The 15,958-nt window shown below is 39.8% G+C and overlaps 2 protein-coding genes and 1 pseudogene across 2 annotated transcripts; 1 reads left to right on the plus strand and 2 right to left on the minus strand.

The window, feature by feature from the left end:
• Positions 1-454: 454 nt before the first annotated feature.
• Positions 455-2,592, minus strand: LOC149114831 (tumor necrosis factor-like). The gene is made up of 3 exons (XM_089283820.1): positions 2,430-2,592; positions 1,590-1,656; positions 455-875 (listed from the first exon to the last, which is right to left on the minus strand). The coding sequence occupies exons 1-3, from the start codon at positions 2,445-2,447 to the stop codon at positions 526-528; spliced, it is 435 nt and encodes a 144-aa protein (XP_089139946.1). The 5' UTR covers positions 2,448-2,592; the 3' UTR covers positions 455-525.
• Positions 2,593-3,728: 1,136 nt separating this feature from the next.
• Positions 3,729-9,784, plus strand: LOC110047318 (uncharacterized; annotated as a pseudogene).
• Positions 9,785-11,793: 2,009 nt separating this feature from the next.
• LOC110047320 (uncharacterized) lies at positions 11,794-15,918 on the minus strand. Its single transcript, XM_089283821.1, has 3 exons — positions 15,657-15,918; positions 13,726-13,897; positions 11,794-12,196 (listed from the first exon to the last, which is right to left on the minus strand). Exons 1-3 carry the CDS (start codon positions 15,730-15,732, stop codon positions 11,830-11,832), a joined length of 615 nt encoding a protein of 204 aa, XP_089139947.1. The 5' UTR covers positions 15,733-15,918; the 3' UTR covers positions 11,794-11,829.
• Positions 15,919-15,958: the final 40 nt, after the last annotated feature.

Genomic DNA, 15,958 nt, shown 5'->3' on the forward strand with positions numbered 1-15,958 from the left:
GCATGACGTCTTCTGTGATCGATTTCTGAGAAGCTGTGGAACGTTGTTAACGACGTCATATATGCGTCCACTTTCCAATTGATCAGAAGTTAGAACCAATCAAAATGGACGAAAAACTCGACATATTATAAAACATAAGCTATAACAGTTCTCAGAGCAACGCAATCAAATTCATTACATGTAAACGTGTACCACATTTGAATAATGCACGCTGATAGCGCACACAAATCGCTTCGCGGGAAATTTATTTCTCGCACGAGAGGGTTGGATTATAGAGCGCCAATCTTAGAATACATTGGTTCATGCTTTTAGCTTTATATTATCGAGTTATGATGCACTTGGGAGAGGTGCTCTTAAAAGTTTGTAAACCTCTCTTTAGAATTGCATGCGAGCAGACTGAAGACCCTTTCACAAAAAGAAAACAAGTTCATAACCAGTTTCTAGTCTGTTTCTTTTATTTAATGACCTTTTCACTGATTTGGTCAGGAGACGTGGCAACACGCTAAACTGTTAACCCTGATAGGCTCAAATCAAGAATGCACCGAAGTAATCGTGGTTGCCATTGAACCAAAATTCGACGCCATTCAGCGGTGCTCCCCACAAATTGATCTTCAGCGAGATGGTGTCACCAGCTTTAAGGTCAAATACACCGAAAGTGTTCCGTGGGCGTTGCGCTCCCCCAGTTTCCGATCGCTGAAGCAAGGTAACGCGGTTATCGTCATTGACAACAAAAAACACTCTCCCGAGGCTCCTGAAGTAGAGCTGTGCATAGATGTAGTACTTTCCAGCCCTGGGCACTGTCAACTTTCCGTCACGATACGTCATGCCACCTGCAAGATGACTACGACAGTCGCTGGTTGACCAGTCGGTGATCACTGAAAGGTAAATTAAATTTGTGTGGAACAATGTTATGTTGCTCTTTTTTTGTTGTTGTTTTTGCCCCTTACCCTCCCCCCCCCCCCCCCCCCCCCACCAGTTAGTTTTGGCATTTGCCAGGTGTCTGTATTGATGTCCACGGAACTGTCCACACTACGCCGGGGGAATTTGAAGACGAAGGTATCATTTTTCCTATATCATTGTAAACCATCTTACGTTAAGTTGTTTTTCTGTAAATAGTGTGCAATAATAAAAACTGAAAACTGAAACATTCTGAAAACGCATCAGATGTTTTCTGTCCACACTACTCTCGAAGAATTTGAAAAAGCAACAATCACCGGTCATTTTGGATTTGTGTAAGAAGAAACTCGGGGAGGGAAATCACATAATTATCGTGACTACATTCTTTTCAAAAGGCCCCGTTTTTAAAATGTTTTATTTTTCCTCGAGTTTGAAGAGCGTTTTCGTGACGGATTAGTGTTCACGGTTAGCCTTTTCAAATTCCTCCGGACTCGAGTGGACGGGCCTAAGCCAGTTACAGGTATGCCGGATGATATTTTGATGGGAACTCTGCAATGTTCAACAGCTGCTGGACACAATTTACAATACTCGCTTGAGCATAACGGGTTCCGATTTTCCTTTTCTCGTACGTATTAAATGAAACCACACTAACTATATGTTTCAAAGAAGGAGAAGCAAAACTCAAAGCATACCTGTGTTAACTGGATAGTGGACTACTTCTAAATGAGCTCCCACAATGTGAGCGGACGGTTTTGGGGCCTGCAGTGAATTACAAAGAACGAGGAATACTGTTATCTCATTGATTTTACCTTTCAAGCTTCTCAAACTCATTACTGACTATTTATCAACTTTAAACAAAGGAAATCATGACCGTGACAGTGTTTGGATGACTGATCGTAATTAGTACAGATTTTCTTCGTTTTCTCGTTAGTTTTAGTTTCGATTGAGAAGATCTATCAAATATTGAAGTCAGTGTTTGACCACATTTCTAAACAATTCGGAGTTCGCAAAAATACCCCGCTTCGCGTCGTATTTTCCACTCTCTTCTCGGTGTTTGGGAACGTGGTCAAACACATTCTATAGAGTTTGATATATTACATAACTAAATGTAATCGTAAAGTTAAGTTAATTTGGGAATAACAATTGTAACAACATCTTGGCTATTTTTACGAACAATTTTTGCAATAAATTTTCTCCAATACTTAACGTTTCCTTTCGGTAATTTTGCTTCGACGTTGTTTCGGGCTTAGTGCATGTCTTCGGGGAATCATATTAAATCCATGAAACAAAACAGAAAAAAAGGGGGCCAATAATCTGACTTTAAATTCCCAGGATCGACCCTCTCGTGTTGTAACGACTATTGTTTGCCGTCTTTCAAAGAACAGCTGAGGGAACAACGTTTGATTTGCTGTAGCAAAACACACCAAAAAAAATTGTTTGACTATATAATTCTGAAGGACGCAGTAATTGTGTTTGTGTTTTACCTTAGAAATCACCTTTAATATACAAAAGTCATTTTCAAAATTACTTACATCCCGAGTCCTTTCCATGAAAGCAGTGAAGCCAATCAGGGTACGTTTCACTAAGCTGAATTGTATATAGTGCTGGTCTAAATATTAAACAACTCAGTTCTCGGCAGATTGTGAGATTGTAAGATGAGTGTACCTTTGGTCCATTTCATTTTCACGAAAAGCAAAAATTAAACAATCAAAAACAGAAAGCATAATTTTCAGTTATTACTGGTTTTCAATATCATGCCATCGATCGAAATTAAAAATCGTAACAATTCAACAAATAAGTCAAAGCCAAAAAGTCAAAAGTCTGGGATATGATAAATTATAGCTATACAAGCGACCTCGCCTAAACTGAACTGGTGTTCAACCACACAGCCACTTTGTTGTTGTTGCTTTGTTTGTTTTGATTTGCATTTTACTTCTTTTTGTTTTGCTTTATTTGTTATGTTTTGTTTTGTTTTGCTTGTTTTTCTTTGATTGTCATGTTTCCCGAGTGACTAATTGATTGCCCGATATAGATACCTGATCTCCAAAACCGACCACTCGATCGTGAAGGAGTCATTTGCCGCATGATAAATTTGTAGCTCTCAAATTTGGCGCACGAGCGAACCGTAACATATTCGAGACAAATCGATCCCGAGAACGAAAGGTAGCGAAACAGAGGTTAAAGCTGACGAAACCTAGCCAAAAGAATTAAGAAGCCAAAAGTTAAAAAGGTGTGTAGCGTAAATGTCCAAGAAACAACTTCAAGAGCTAAATGTACTTTAATACCTCCTAAATCACGCGAGAGAATGAAGAGTTTAATAAGGGAGACCTCTCGAGACCCCCGCCACTTCAACAGCACATGGTTTAAATGCATCTGAACAAAGTACGCGCGTGAAATCTTTCTAAACGAAACAGCACCTTCGTAGTTATATCTTCTCAGAGGTTTTAGTGACAATCATGCTTGAAATAACTTTCAATTGTTGCATTCTAATTAAGACGGATTCCGCTCAAAGTTCGAGCAATAAGTGCAAAAATTATTTACTAAAAATCTACCGATAGCACGGTAACTTTTCGAATACTATTTACAACATCTCACTGTAATTTATTTCTCTAGGTGACCCCGCGATTAAATCCCCAAGTATTCTCGAGAAATTTAATATCAAACCTCGTAAGAATGCTTAAGGCGTGCGTTATTGTGTTCTCAACTAACGCGAAACGTCCGTTTTAATAGAAATATTGATAACTTCAAGTTCAATTTTCTCTCGCGGGGTCAGCTTGAGAGCTAAGGTCTCGATAAGATCTTCCTACCTTTATTCAAAATATTATCATGCCATGAGGTTTTTTTGGTAACTTGATTTTTGCCGTTATTGTTTGAATGTTCTGCGGAAATCGTCTGAATAATTCTTTTGATGACGTCAAACAATCAGAACTTCAAGTTGCACAAGTGATTATTCGTTGCCAGAAGTTAAATGGCTCAGTGAAAATAGCTTTTTCATCAATCTCTGGTCGCAATACTTACTTTTATACAGCAGTTATTTCAAGAGAACAGAAAACAATCAGAAAACGGCAGGTATTAGTCAGGTCATGCTAGAACTAATGGAACATCTTTTATCAAGTCCTAAGGAATCTCGCTCGCGTGAAGATGTAGAAAGAATTCTTCCCTTCTTCAGAACCAGAACTCCTCTGTTTCATGCCCTTAGTAAAGGTGAGCGTTTAGAATTGTAATTTTATTTAGTATTACTCGATCTAGAAATACAATACGTTTCTCAGCTAATAGGCTAGCAAGGGTTTCATCAGATAAACAGTATATCTGGTTAGAAAAGAGCCCGAAGAAAATCCACTCGCCGATTGGTTTAAAATTGTGTTTCTATTTAACAAATAGATTATGAGCTCGAGATTTCTGTCACGAATTGAAATCGAGAGCGAATTAATAGTCTAATTGGTTTAGTACAAATCTGCGTCTTGACTGGAAAATTATCAATATCCTCTTCACAGATGCTTCGAAAACCCAAAGAAATGACAACCATTTTGTTAATAACCGCACACTGCTAGGCTAATCACTATCTGTAACATAATAGATAGTGAGTAACGTAGCCAATCAGAGGACGACATTTGTGATAGAACGCTAGTAGATTTTTACTTATGAGTTGTAGTATAAATCTAGTAGCGTTCTATCACGAATACCGTTCGCTGATTGGCTACGCCACTCACTATCTATTCTGCTGTAGATAGTGAGTGGCCTAGCAGTGTGCGCGTGTTAACGAACTGGCGGCCGCTTATTTGTGTTTCTGAAGTGTCTGTGAAGAGGATTTACGGAAAGAGTTTTGAATGACTGGTAGATTTATACTAAATAATTAGTTTATTCGCTCTCAATTTCTATCTGTGATAGCTGACTCGGGCTGCGCCCTCGTCAACTATCACGCTATAGAAATCTAGAACTCCTAATTTAATTGTTTAATAGAAATACTCGGAAAGTTTGGAAACACTCACCTGTCGGTTTGTGTTGCCAAAGCATTTCTCGTTCTCCCAAACTTCGAATCGTGCTTCTATATCTCGAGAGAAACACGCTATGTATTTTGCATGTACGATTAAAAGTTTGAAAAAGGATAATAGGAAATTATATCGTGGCATAACTTCTCTGTTCCTACCTTCACTTGCAAAGAACTGGCGCGCGTTAAACTAAACAGAGGAAGCGCGACTTATTTGAATTCTCTGACCTATGGGTTTAGTTCTAATCCGCCGTAGGAAAAACGATGGCGATTGGTACCGTTACCCTTAATTCTTAGCGCACGGAAACTTAAATAACGCTCATAAAAAATGCACCCAAACGTTCTAAAACCTTCAAACCTAGAATACACAGTGTCGTTAGCACAGGGAAAAATACTGCAAAAATATGGCCTTCCTTGTACTCTACGGGCTGTATTAGGTTCGCATATAATTGTGGTAAAATGTACGGCCGCCATCTTTTTCCCTATGATCGCGCATAACTTGGCATAGACATAAGTAAGCTTTTGCAAACGGCCGAAAATTAGCATAAAGACAAAACACTGAAAAACAAAGAGAAATACTTTCTATTGAACCTCCTTTGACTAGAAACCTTGCGAAAGCGCCACCCACTTAGGTGCTCGATTTCTAAATGCTAAAAAGGCTGCCGTTTTGATGATATGCCCCTGATTTGTGCATGCCTAGAATTATGAATAAGTGTCCGCTCACAGGGGAATCACGCGTGAGCGTTCGGGTGTTCAGTGTTTATCTTTTGTCGCCCATTTCACAGATCTGCTTGTGGATATTGCTCAAAATGCCACTTTGAAGAAAGTCAAGAAAGATTACGCAATCGTGTGGCAGGGACAAGAGGGAGAGAAGTAAGTGAATTAAGGAAGAATACATTTGCAAAAATACAAATGCGATAAAAGTTGACATAATTAAGATTTAATTAAGATTAAAATAAATAAAAACTCGTAAGGGTGAAATATATGTAATGTATTGACAAATGCAAATCGTTTATTGCGGTCAGGGCTGCTTGCCTTTTTTCGTGCATGCAGAAATTCTAAAAATGAGCGAAATCTGCTCTGATTCCTTTAAAAATCATATATATTTGCCTGATCCGAAAACGTGGATCTTCGTGCACGCGAGAGAAATCGGTGCAGCCAGTGTTTCAGCGTAAAGGGTTTCATTTTTAAGAGCCGCCCTCTGTAAATATAAACTATGGTCATTTGGACGAGAAAAATCAAATTTCTCAAACTTTTTCAGATGAATGGTCTAGATAAGTGATTCACAAAAATATAACTTTCAGTTCAATTCGATTCGCATTTTAGCGCTGGGGTGACCATCTTGGGTTTACCCCTCTGAGAGGGCTTTCAGCGGCCATTTTAGGGCACATTTTTAACAATTTTCCATACAAAGAAAACTTTATAAATTCGGGTAAAAACCCTTTATTCGAAGCAAGCAAATATTTCTTGTTACGCTGAGAGGCTGTTTTGGGAATTTGATCGAAGTCTGATTTTTTTTTTTTTTAATAGAATTTTAAATTTCTTCCCTTTCGAACTACTCATGAAGTCCCATAAAAATGGCGAAATTTAAAGTAACGTAAATATCACCAAAAGTACATCACTTGAGATCCCGTACGAGTGAACGTACGGTTGGGAATCCCTCTGCGATAGAGGGCCAGACTGTCAACATCAAGAATTTGCGAACGGGACTTTGGGCGTGATGCTCAACGAGTTTGCCTTTGAATTCTAAAGGTCTCTGAAGAGTCTCTTGTCCGAGACGAAACGCCGCGTCAGACTAGCCACGAACATTTCACAAGTATTTGACAATTGTTTGCTTTTGTATAAATAAAATTTTTGGGCTGTTAAAACTGTCAAATGTTAGAAGAAGAAGTTTAAGCTGTGCTTTTGTCAACAAAGACCACCGTCCTAATTAGCATAACTATGCTAATTATTACGGTGGTGAGACATTGCAGGTGAGACATGGTGGTGGGAGAGTTCGAGGGATTTGATTTTTTTTTCTCGTCCAAATGACCATAGTTGATAATTGCAGAGGGCGGCTCTTAATATTTAAAAACTGCTGTGGGTCTGCAATGCGTCCAGGGTGAAAGAAGTCCTTTGAATAATCAAGAGGCATTGATATACATATGTACCTCATCATCAGTGATTTCAAATTAGTATTATGAAGTAAAATCTTAAAGGATACTTTTCTGTAACTATAATTCCTTCACAGTTTTGGGATCATTCTCAAAGGAGCTGCGTCAGTGCACGCCAGAAAGGACCAGGCACGCGCACCTCAGCAAGACTCCTTACCAATTCCTCGCAGCAATAAGGACCGTGTTGCCGTCGTGGGTCCTGCGCTTGGTGGCTTGCGATCAGGAAGCAGCTTTGGGGAAATGCTAATGTCACATGACCACTTGACATATAACTCTACTATCATAGCTGACGAGCTGACGTATGTTTTACTCATAGACGAGGCGTTGTACGCAAGATCATTCGGAATTCATAAACTAGAATGGGAGAACAAAGCGAGTTTCGTCAATCTGTCGCCTCTTTTTCGAAACTTGACGCCTGCTATTAAGAACCTGCTGATGGAGAACTTAAAACAAGTCGACGTCCAGTTCGGCAATCGTTTCATAAAGCAAGGAAGCATTTGTAACAGTCTATTTTTTGTCTTTCATGGTTGGGGAAAAGTGATCGCTGACTTGCGTTTGAGCATGACGCAATATGAAGCGATGAAAGCGAGTTCAAAGGTTAAAAGTCTATCGTCCGGTCGAAAGACTGCATGCTCTGAAAGAGCTGAAACCACAACGAAGAAACTTGACCCCAGTCGCCCTCTGTCAGTTATTGAGAGGCGTAGGCACAGGAAAGAGTACGGGTACGTTGCCATGGAGACGCTTATGCGACAGCGAGAGTTGCCAGTGACGGCGACAGGCCCTAATGACATCATAGGAGACATTGAAATTATCATGAACCTACCTACCTACTGCGCGAGTGTCGAGTGCATGGAAAACTTACGCGTTTACGAGCTAAGCAAATACAACTTTTATCAAATTATAAATCAGAGATGCACACAGACTTATAATCTCATAAAGGGGAGCGTTTTGAGTAAGTTATACCACCGAGCACAACGACACGAAGACATACCGCTGTACAGTCTACTTTACGACCAAGCCTCGGCGTCGCCAGCTAAGAAAAGAAAGAATAAATCAATGTCCGCGCTGTGGAGTAAAAAGGTCTTAGAAGTGCAAACTCTAAAGAGATTAACAGGAATAGCGAGAAAAACTGAACCACCGGCTAAAATTGGGGATAGTTCAATGTCACACAAGGCAGCTGGCACTGTGGACAATGACAAAAAGGAATCAAAATACAGGTAAACGATGTATTAGAAGAATATATATTAGCACGCCCCTAAACAAGGGATAAACCCATGTAGTAGAATAGTCCATATTCGTATTCTCGGTATTGGATTGGAACTAGCTTGGAATCGAGGCTCATTCGGGACCATTTGCCAAGACTCCCCGCAGTAGCCTTAGTTGCAAGCTAGTGCCAGTCCATCATTGAGAATACGAAAATAGAGGATAAATTGACTGCACATCCTCAGAACTCCGCCATTCTCCTCCAAAACGGTATTCTCGTCCCCAGTACTACTCGTTTTAATTAAGTGGCTCTGGTTACGAGAATGCCGAAACGCGTGAAAACCACATATGGTAGGAATTCATACACGCCCGCTCCAGAGCTAAAATTTCTAGCAGAGGTAACACATTCATCTAAGTGAGCGTGCACTAATTTTTTGGGCATTTCCCGCTCTGGCATGGTTTAATTAATTATATATAAGCCGGGGTGGGGAGGGGAGAGTTCACGGATGGCACGAAACATATATCTCTCCACATTAACATTGTACGAAGTGAAACCTTATAAAATGAAATAAATAACTAACTAAATGATCTTAATCCCGAGGTCAACATGAGGAAATCCCATAAGGTTGGTTATAAGCACGCACTAGCGGGCATTAATGAGGCGAGAAATTTTGTGCAGCAATGATATGCATTGCAGTTCAATGGAATCTTCTTAATGTTTGTATTTTGTTTGTTTTTCTTGCAGTTCTGGTGAGAGCAAGAAAGATGACAAACAGCTAGAGAAAAAGGCAAGTAAACGCTAAGTAAGGCAGTTTTATAGCGCGGCTTGTCAATGAGTATGTAGGCCGGTCGGTCAGAAATTAAATGCAATCATACAGTCAGTCAGTCAGTCAGCCGGGCGATCGGTCGGTCGGTCGGTCGGTCGGTCAGCCAGCCAGTCAGTATGTAATTCAGTCAACCAGTCAGACAGATATTGGTTAGTTGGCTACTCGGCTGATCAGGCAGTTAGTGTGTCATTCCGCTACCCTTCAGCTTTTAGCTAGGCGATCGATTAGTCAGTGGGACAGCCAGTCATTTGTAGGATCGATCAGCCGATCGGATAATCAAAGGGTCAGTCAGTCAGTCGCACTTCGGAACGGTCGATTGGTAAGCCAGGCCACACTTAGACTATAGTGAGCCGCCATGTAAGTCGATACACTTACACTGGCGTATTCTAGTTCGAAGTTTTCTGTCGATATTTGGCTCTATGATTTACACCTGGCTCGATATAATTGATTTCTGGTTCTTTTTAAATTTCTCTTTTGTTGGGAACTCGCCTTAGCTACTTACTCTAAAACGTCTTTCCTTGAAGGCTGGCTACAAGCAGTATACTGTTGACGAGTTCCGCGCGTTGAAGAAAAAGATGCAGGCACAGGCGAAGATTGCGCTCTAGACATTGGACCGAAGCCATCAGCATCTGGGTAACATACACTGCACCGGGCTATTAGCTGGAAAAGTGGTCGTCCAGCTAATTCGGAATTCCGTCGTCCTACTACAAATCTAGGCACACGGCTTACTGTTTGTTTCTGTCTCTAAAGAACCATTTGGGTTTAATTTAGAAATCGTTGTTTAGTTGTCCTGATCATGACGTTGTCGTTGTGGATGTAAGGCTTTGAGCAGTTTTAACTTGGTGATAGTTCTGTCGTTAGTGCTACTCCTAACAAGGTGTGGGAAAAGGAATTTTTATAGTCACTTCTTTACTGCGCTCAAAGCAGCCTGTCCACTATACAAGCGAGAAAGAAATAGAATTTTTTTTTTCCGACTTAAAATTATCTTGACCTTTTTGTAAGGAAATGGTTCTCTTGGTAACAGTAAGAATAGAAGACCATAATAAAAGAGGATATAGAACGGTGTAGAATGTTCTTTAAGTTTAATTCTGTTCTGTGATTGTTTTTGTTTTGGTTTTGTTTCGATTTGTTTGCTCAACTGTTACAGTTAGTGTTGCCTCTGAAGGGCGTTTTCTTGATTCAGCACGTGGCTAGCCTCTCCAGCTTTCTCGAGGAAGTGTGTTCTCTAAAGGGATTTTATCTTTTGTAACCATCTTGTGCCACACTCATCCATGGGGACTTCATGATTTAAAGCAGGAGCCCATCACGAGGAGAGTGCAACTCCCGTACTAAGCTTATGTTACGGCATTTTTACATACCGCGCCGGTCTATATTTTAGGCATCTTTTCCCTCGAAATATGTCAGTTCCGGTCTACATGAGCGCGCATCGGTAAGGGAAAAATCCTTTTCAGACTGGGAGAACTGACCGGGGCATTAAATCCGCCCGCACGGACCATAACCACTTATACTTGTTTCAACATTTGAGTGGGAGCTGCCAAACTTTCAGTTTTATTTGACAATAATTTTGAATCACATATACTTGAATTTGACCTGGCAATGACATTTTAAAGGCGTTTTTCCCCCAAAAATTTCGACTTGTTTCCATTTAAAAAATATAACTTTCATACACTTAGCTTACATGTTTAGCTTTTTGTTTGGGACTTTTAAAATCGATTGATTGCTTTTGAGTTACTACTTTGAAACATCAAGATAGTGGCTGTTTTGATAACCTGATGTTATCACCTCGTAATAGGCATCATTGTTCCACGCTTCTTACTTCAAAGGAAACGCTTTTGGGACACATTATACATGTATATAGGCGCAGTGGCGCCTATATAAGTGCGTTATGTAAGTGCATTCGCCTCCTGATCCAGCGGTCGGGTTTCGAACCACAGTTGGGGACATTGTGTTGTAATGTGGGCAGGATACTTTACTCTCACAGAGTCTCTCTTCACCCAGATACATAAATGGGTACCGCCCAAATGCTGGGGGTAATCTTGCGATGGACTAGCATCCTATCCAGGGGGAGTGAAAATAGTCCTTGTCGCTTCGTGCTACAGAAAGCGGAGATAAGTGCCGGCCTGATAGGCAACTCGGCTTGTATGTAAACCGCTTTGTTCACAACATATTTGTGGACAATTCGTGGACTTCGTTAGTATTGGTTAATTAAAAGGTATTTTTGAATGTATGGAAGGGGGTTGATCCCCAGAGAGGAGGATTTAATAAAAGCCCTGCTTAGGTGGGATTGAAAACTGGACACTAAATGATCGGAAGTCAAAAACTGTCAAATATGTTAGCTTCACGAAAACGTCTTTTTCAAACTACATTAGAAATAACGGGCGATTTAGACGTTTATTTCTAGTTTTGTTGCTGAAATCCCAGAGCTTGAGATGGCTGTGAGCTCCACACTTAGAACGCTACTATGAACTTTATGGCATTCAATTTCTAGAGTGTGCCCTGCGAAAATTCATCAAGGAAAAAGGTGAACCTCTTGACTTCGACGTGAAAGAAAGAGTACTTACGAAAGGTTTGATTGGGAGTTTCCATCAACGTTATAGCGGTTAAAACTTTTTAACTATAGGGCGTCTAGCGTACAGTCTAATCTCCCCTTATGGACACCTCTCTATACGAAAAAAATCAAGAGTGGATGACAAAATGCATGCAGCGAGGAAATACATGGGTGAAAATCCGATACAAAGTATGTACATACATTTTTTTTTCTTTATTTAAAACATACATACGGCCTTCTGCCCATTTTTAAGGCCTTGTTGAACCACCGTTTACGTTTTCCCTGCAACTTTTTCTCGTATACGGGGTCATAGGTGTGGACGGTATCAGTTCCCAGCAAAAACAGCGTTAGCGGTGAGATAACTGCCTGAGTTGCCACTTTTGGCCTTGAGGGAGGTTGCCGCTCAGGAATACCAGGTCCGGCCTTTGTTTCACTGCTCCTCTCCGCCAAAGGAACGAGACAAGCGTTTAGGTCTTTCTTGTCATGCAGTTCTGAATTAATCTCAGGGACACTTTGCTTCTGGGCAACTTCGTCTTCGATTGGAATGTTTTCAGATGTGTCTTTGAGAGCTAGCAGAAGCCTGTTAAACAGGAATATTGATAACAAGAAAATCAAGAAAACCAGGAAACAGGTGCGGCTACAGTAAAAATAAATGGTATTAATATTAAATTGCACTAATTTTGCTTTTCATTGTTGAGAAAATAAGCGTGCGCTAAGAATTATATTTGTATGTTCTAAGAAAATTACTTCATTGTGATTGGCTGAAAGCGGGACAGTCTATCTTTAATTTTTTTATCTGTGCAGCAGTACAAATGAACGCACGCGCGTTCAATGCTATGATAAATGAGTAATTGTATGAAAGTTCGAGCAATTAATTATAAGGATTTACACTACTCGTGATATTTGAAAACGTTTTCAAATTAAGAGAATTTTCAAACATCACTCGCAGAGTATATCCTTAATTCTCCAAGTTAGCATGTTTATCTTGATGACATTATTCCAAAAATTGTAAAAAAAAAAATAAAAAAAAATAGGCACCTTACCCAAGAGAGAAGACAAACCAGAGAAGTTTAAGAAACTCGTTTCAATTTGAACACGATCTGAGGAAAGAACATTTGACGATGTAGTGGAAAGTCCTAGTTATCTCTGACTCAGCGCTAGCTACTCTGTAGCATGTGTAATTAAGGGCTTTTTGGAAATGATAGCGCGGCTCCCTTACTTAGTCACTTGATCTAGTATCGAAGCCACTTTCCTTGTCAATAGCACGGCTCAACGTGCAGGTTAAGGTTCAAAAAGTCCGCTACATGTGAGTAAATACTTGATCTTTTCTTTTTAAGTGATTTTCTTTCCCTGACGCTGTGGCAATAAACCCAAAGGCGATACTATAGAACGTAATTTTATTAAACAATAGACTGGTCTTCACAGGGGCCCCACTGTATGGAGTGCCATCCCTAATAAAGTCATTAGGGACGCTTCATCCTTGAAAAAAGAAGACTTTAAAATGATTCCATGTCTCTTGACCATATCCAATTTGAAAAAGAAACTTGTTTAATTAGTTCTAAAAACCCGGATTTTAATATCCTAAGATTTTCTTTCTTTGTAAATATAAATATTAGATAAAAAAAATACAAAAAAACATACCTTTATGTACCCTCGGGCAGTGTTTATCGGAGTTGGAGGCAGCGTGGCCGAGTGGTTAGTGCGTTAGACTTACAATCCAGCGCTCCCAGGTTCGAGTCGCGCTCTGATTACTACCTGGATTTGTTTCACGGTAGCCCCGAGTTCAAATCCTCGGCCACGCTTGTAAATAGCCATCTGGTTTGCCTCCGACCAGTTGGGATTCTTAACAGTGTTATGTTCAGTTTGAATAATTTGTTTCAGTTGTTACATTTTATGACAAGTGCAGACCAGCCCTAATAAGGTTGTCTTATTCAGACCTGCCTTATCAAAAAGTATATGTGTGTGTATATACATTGTTCTTTACTTCGGTCTGGTGAACCTTCGTACAGTCCGAAAATGCCTGAAACATTCCTTAGTTCGGTGTACTCTGTATTCAGTTAATTGAGTTCATTTGCGGCTGAATTGCAAGTTGCTGAATTGCACACTTACTTTTCTTGTTTTGGTAGTGTCCTTCTGTCCGGTTCAAGATTTCGGGTTGTTCCGTACGAGTAAAGTCGTACAAGAAAAGCCATAACGCCGAGAATCAATAGCATCAACATCAACAGATAGTACACAGATGTAAACAGCACTTGAACCATTTCTAAGCGGAGCGGGAAACCCGTGGCAGTTAGGCAATATATATAAATAAAAGTAAATTAATAAAAAAATAAATAATTAAGTATTGAACCAAAGATTCACGCGCACAATTAAGGGGCGGACCATTAGAAAAGTGATGGGGGTGGGGTGGGGGAAAAAACAAAAAAACAAATTCATGCAAGAGAGGGTGACTGAAAAAAAAAATCTTCCTAAGGAGAAGTGAAGAAAAAAAAATATTCCTGCAGAGTGAACTGCACTGTCGGGCTAACAAACTGTACTCGCCTGAAGGGCACCTTGGCAGCCATTATACTGCAGCTTTAATTTCTTGGACCTGGTTTTCTCTACAATTACGAAAACAGACATTTTTCAGGCCTTTCAAGTCTGCTACATTTTGTGTACAGTAATCTCATAATCTTAAAAGTGATAACAAAATAATAATAATAATAATAATAATAATAATAATAATAAAAAAATACCATGTTAGGCCATAAACAGCCATCCTGCTTCATTTGTTTGCAATTAAGCAAGAACATACCGTGTATTGAAAGCCTCGAGATATAGGAGTGATTTCACAAATGACATGTTTTAAATGACGATTGCGGACACAGATGTACACACCAGCATGGCGAACCGTAACACTTGCCCTAAGATGGCCGCTAAGATCAACGTTGGACAAACGTCGTAAATAATGACATCATGATGCGATTACTATGGACAACTGATGCGTTTAGTTTGGGTTGTTTCAATCTAGTTTAGGTTTTTGACAAAGTAAACGACGCATCATCATTCAAGTCCAATCGATACATTAAATTTATCTGCTGAAAATCGTAGAAAACGCACCAAAAATGCTTCAATTTTGCAAAATTTTCTCTAGTGAACCCCTCTAGTGGAATAGGCCATTTCCCCCCATATTTGTTACTGGACGGCCAGTCATAGAATCCTAGCTTAAACCTTGATTCACTACATGCCAAGAATGAATTTCATTACAAGGGGAATAAATAAATAAAATTTATATTTCCCTTAACATGAAACAAAAAATGCAACGCAACCCCATCAGTTAGGTTATAGCCACTTAAATGTGTCTGATAGTTGGTTATGTTCCCTCCGCAGTATAATTTTGACAGTAAAGCAAAACGGCTATGTGAAAGACAAAAAAAAAAAAAAATGTTTAAAGCCTGTTCCAGATAATCAGCTTGCGTCAAGTGTCAAGATTAAGATTGCGATACTAGAATCCCCCCCAACCCCATCCAAAAAAAAAAAAAAAATTCGTGCAGGGGACTTGAACTCGAAAAAAAGAAAACAAAAAAAATCCTGCAGAGGCAGTGGACGTGAAAAAAAATTCCTGCGGGCTGAAAAAGTCCCACCCTCCCCCTATCACTTTTCCAATGGTCCGCCCCTAATGAGTGGCTCTAGCAGCTAATTCGCCATCAACCTGATGTTTAGGGAATGGTTTTTGACTTATTAAAGACTCGGGAGGGGTAGTTGGGAACAGTATTTGTTGATATGGATAAAAACGCGCTATTGTCAAGAAATGGACAAGAAATTTAAAGTTGAAACTATTATTGCGGGTAACGTAGAAGCAGGAAAGCACGGAAAGAAAACAAACAAGCAAACAAGCAATCAAACAAACAAACAAACAAACCCGACGAACAGAACACAAAAAGATCTTAAAATAACTTTTGGCGTACCGTTTAGATTCCCTTTTCGTGTTTGACTTTTTTTCATGCTCCTTCTGAAACAATAAATCAAAAAAAAGGAAAACACAAGTGAAAGCTACCTACCAGCAGGGAAAGAAACGCCAGAAAGTTTTTGTTGCAAGATCTTAATAGCGGCGGACTGAAGAAAAACTTCAACTCTCATCACGTATCAAGTTACCCCACACAAAAATTCGAACGATGGCGATTATATACGTCACAATTAGATTACGTCACTTTCAGTCGCGTCGAGCTCGTGCACGAAAGAAAAGGCCGGCGGGCAAAGAACAAAATATAAATCACTGATTAAAATATATTCCAAAACCTGGTTATGTTAAATTTCCACTCACTCTTCGGCACGATTCAGTCTCACTCGGATAATTGCGTTTTTA

Source organism: Orbicella faveolata, unplaced genomic scaffold (genome assembly GCF_042242905.1).
Source record: "Orbicella faveolata isolate gen_17 unplaced genomic scaffold, um_ofav_v1 contig_13, whole genome shotgun sequence".
In the NCBI taxonomy this organism is placed as follows: Eukaryota; Metazoa; Cnidaria; class Anthozoa; order Scleractinia; family Merulinidae; genus Orbicella; species Orbicella faveolata.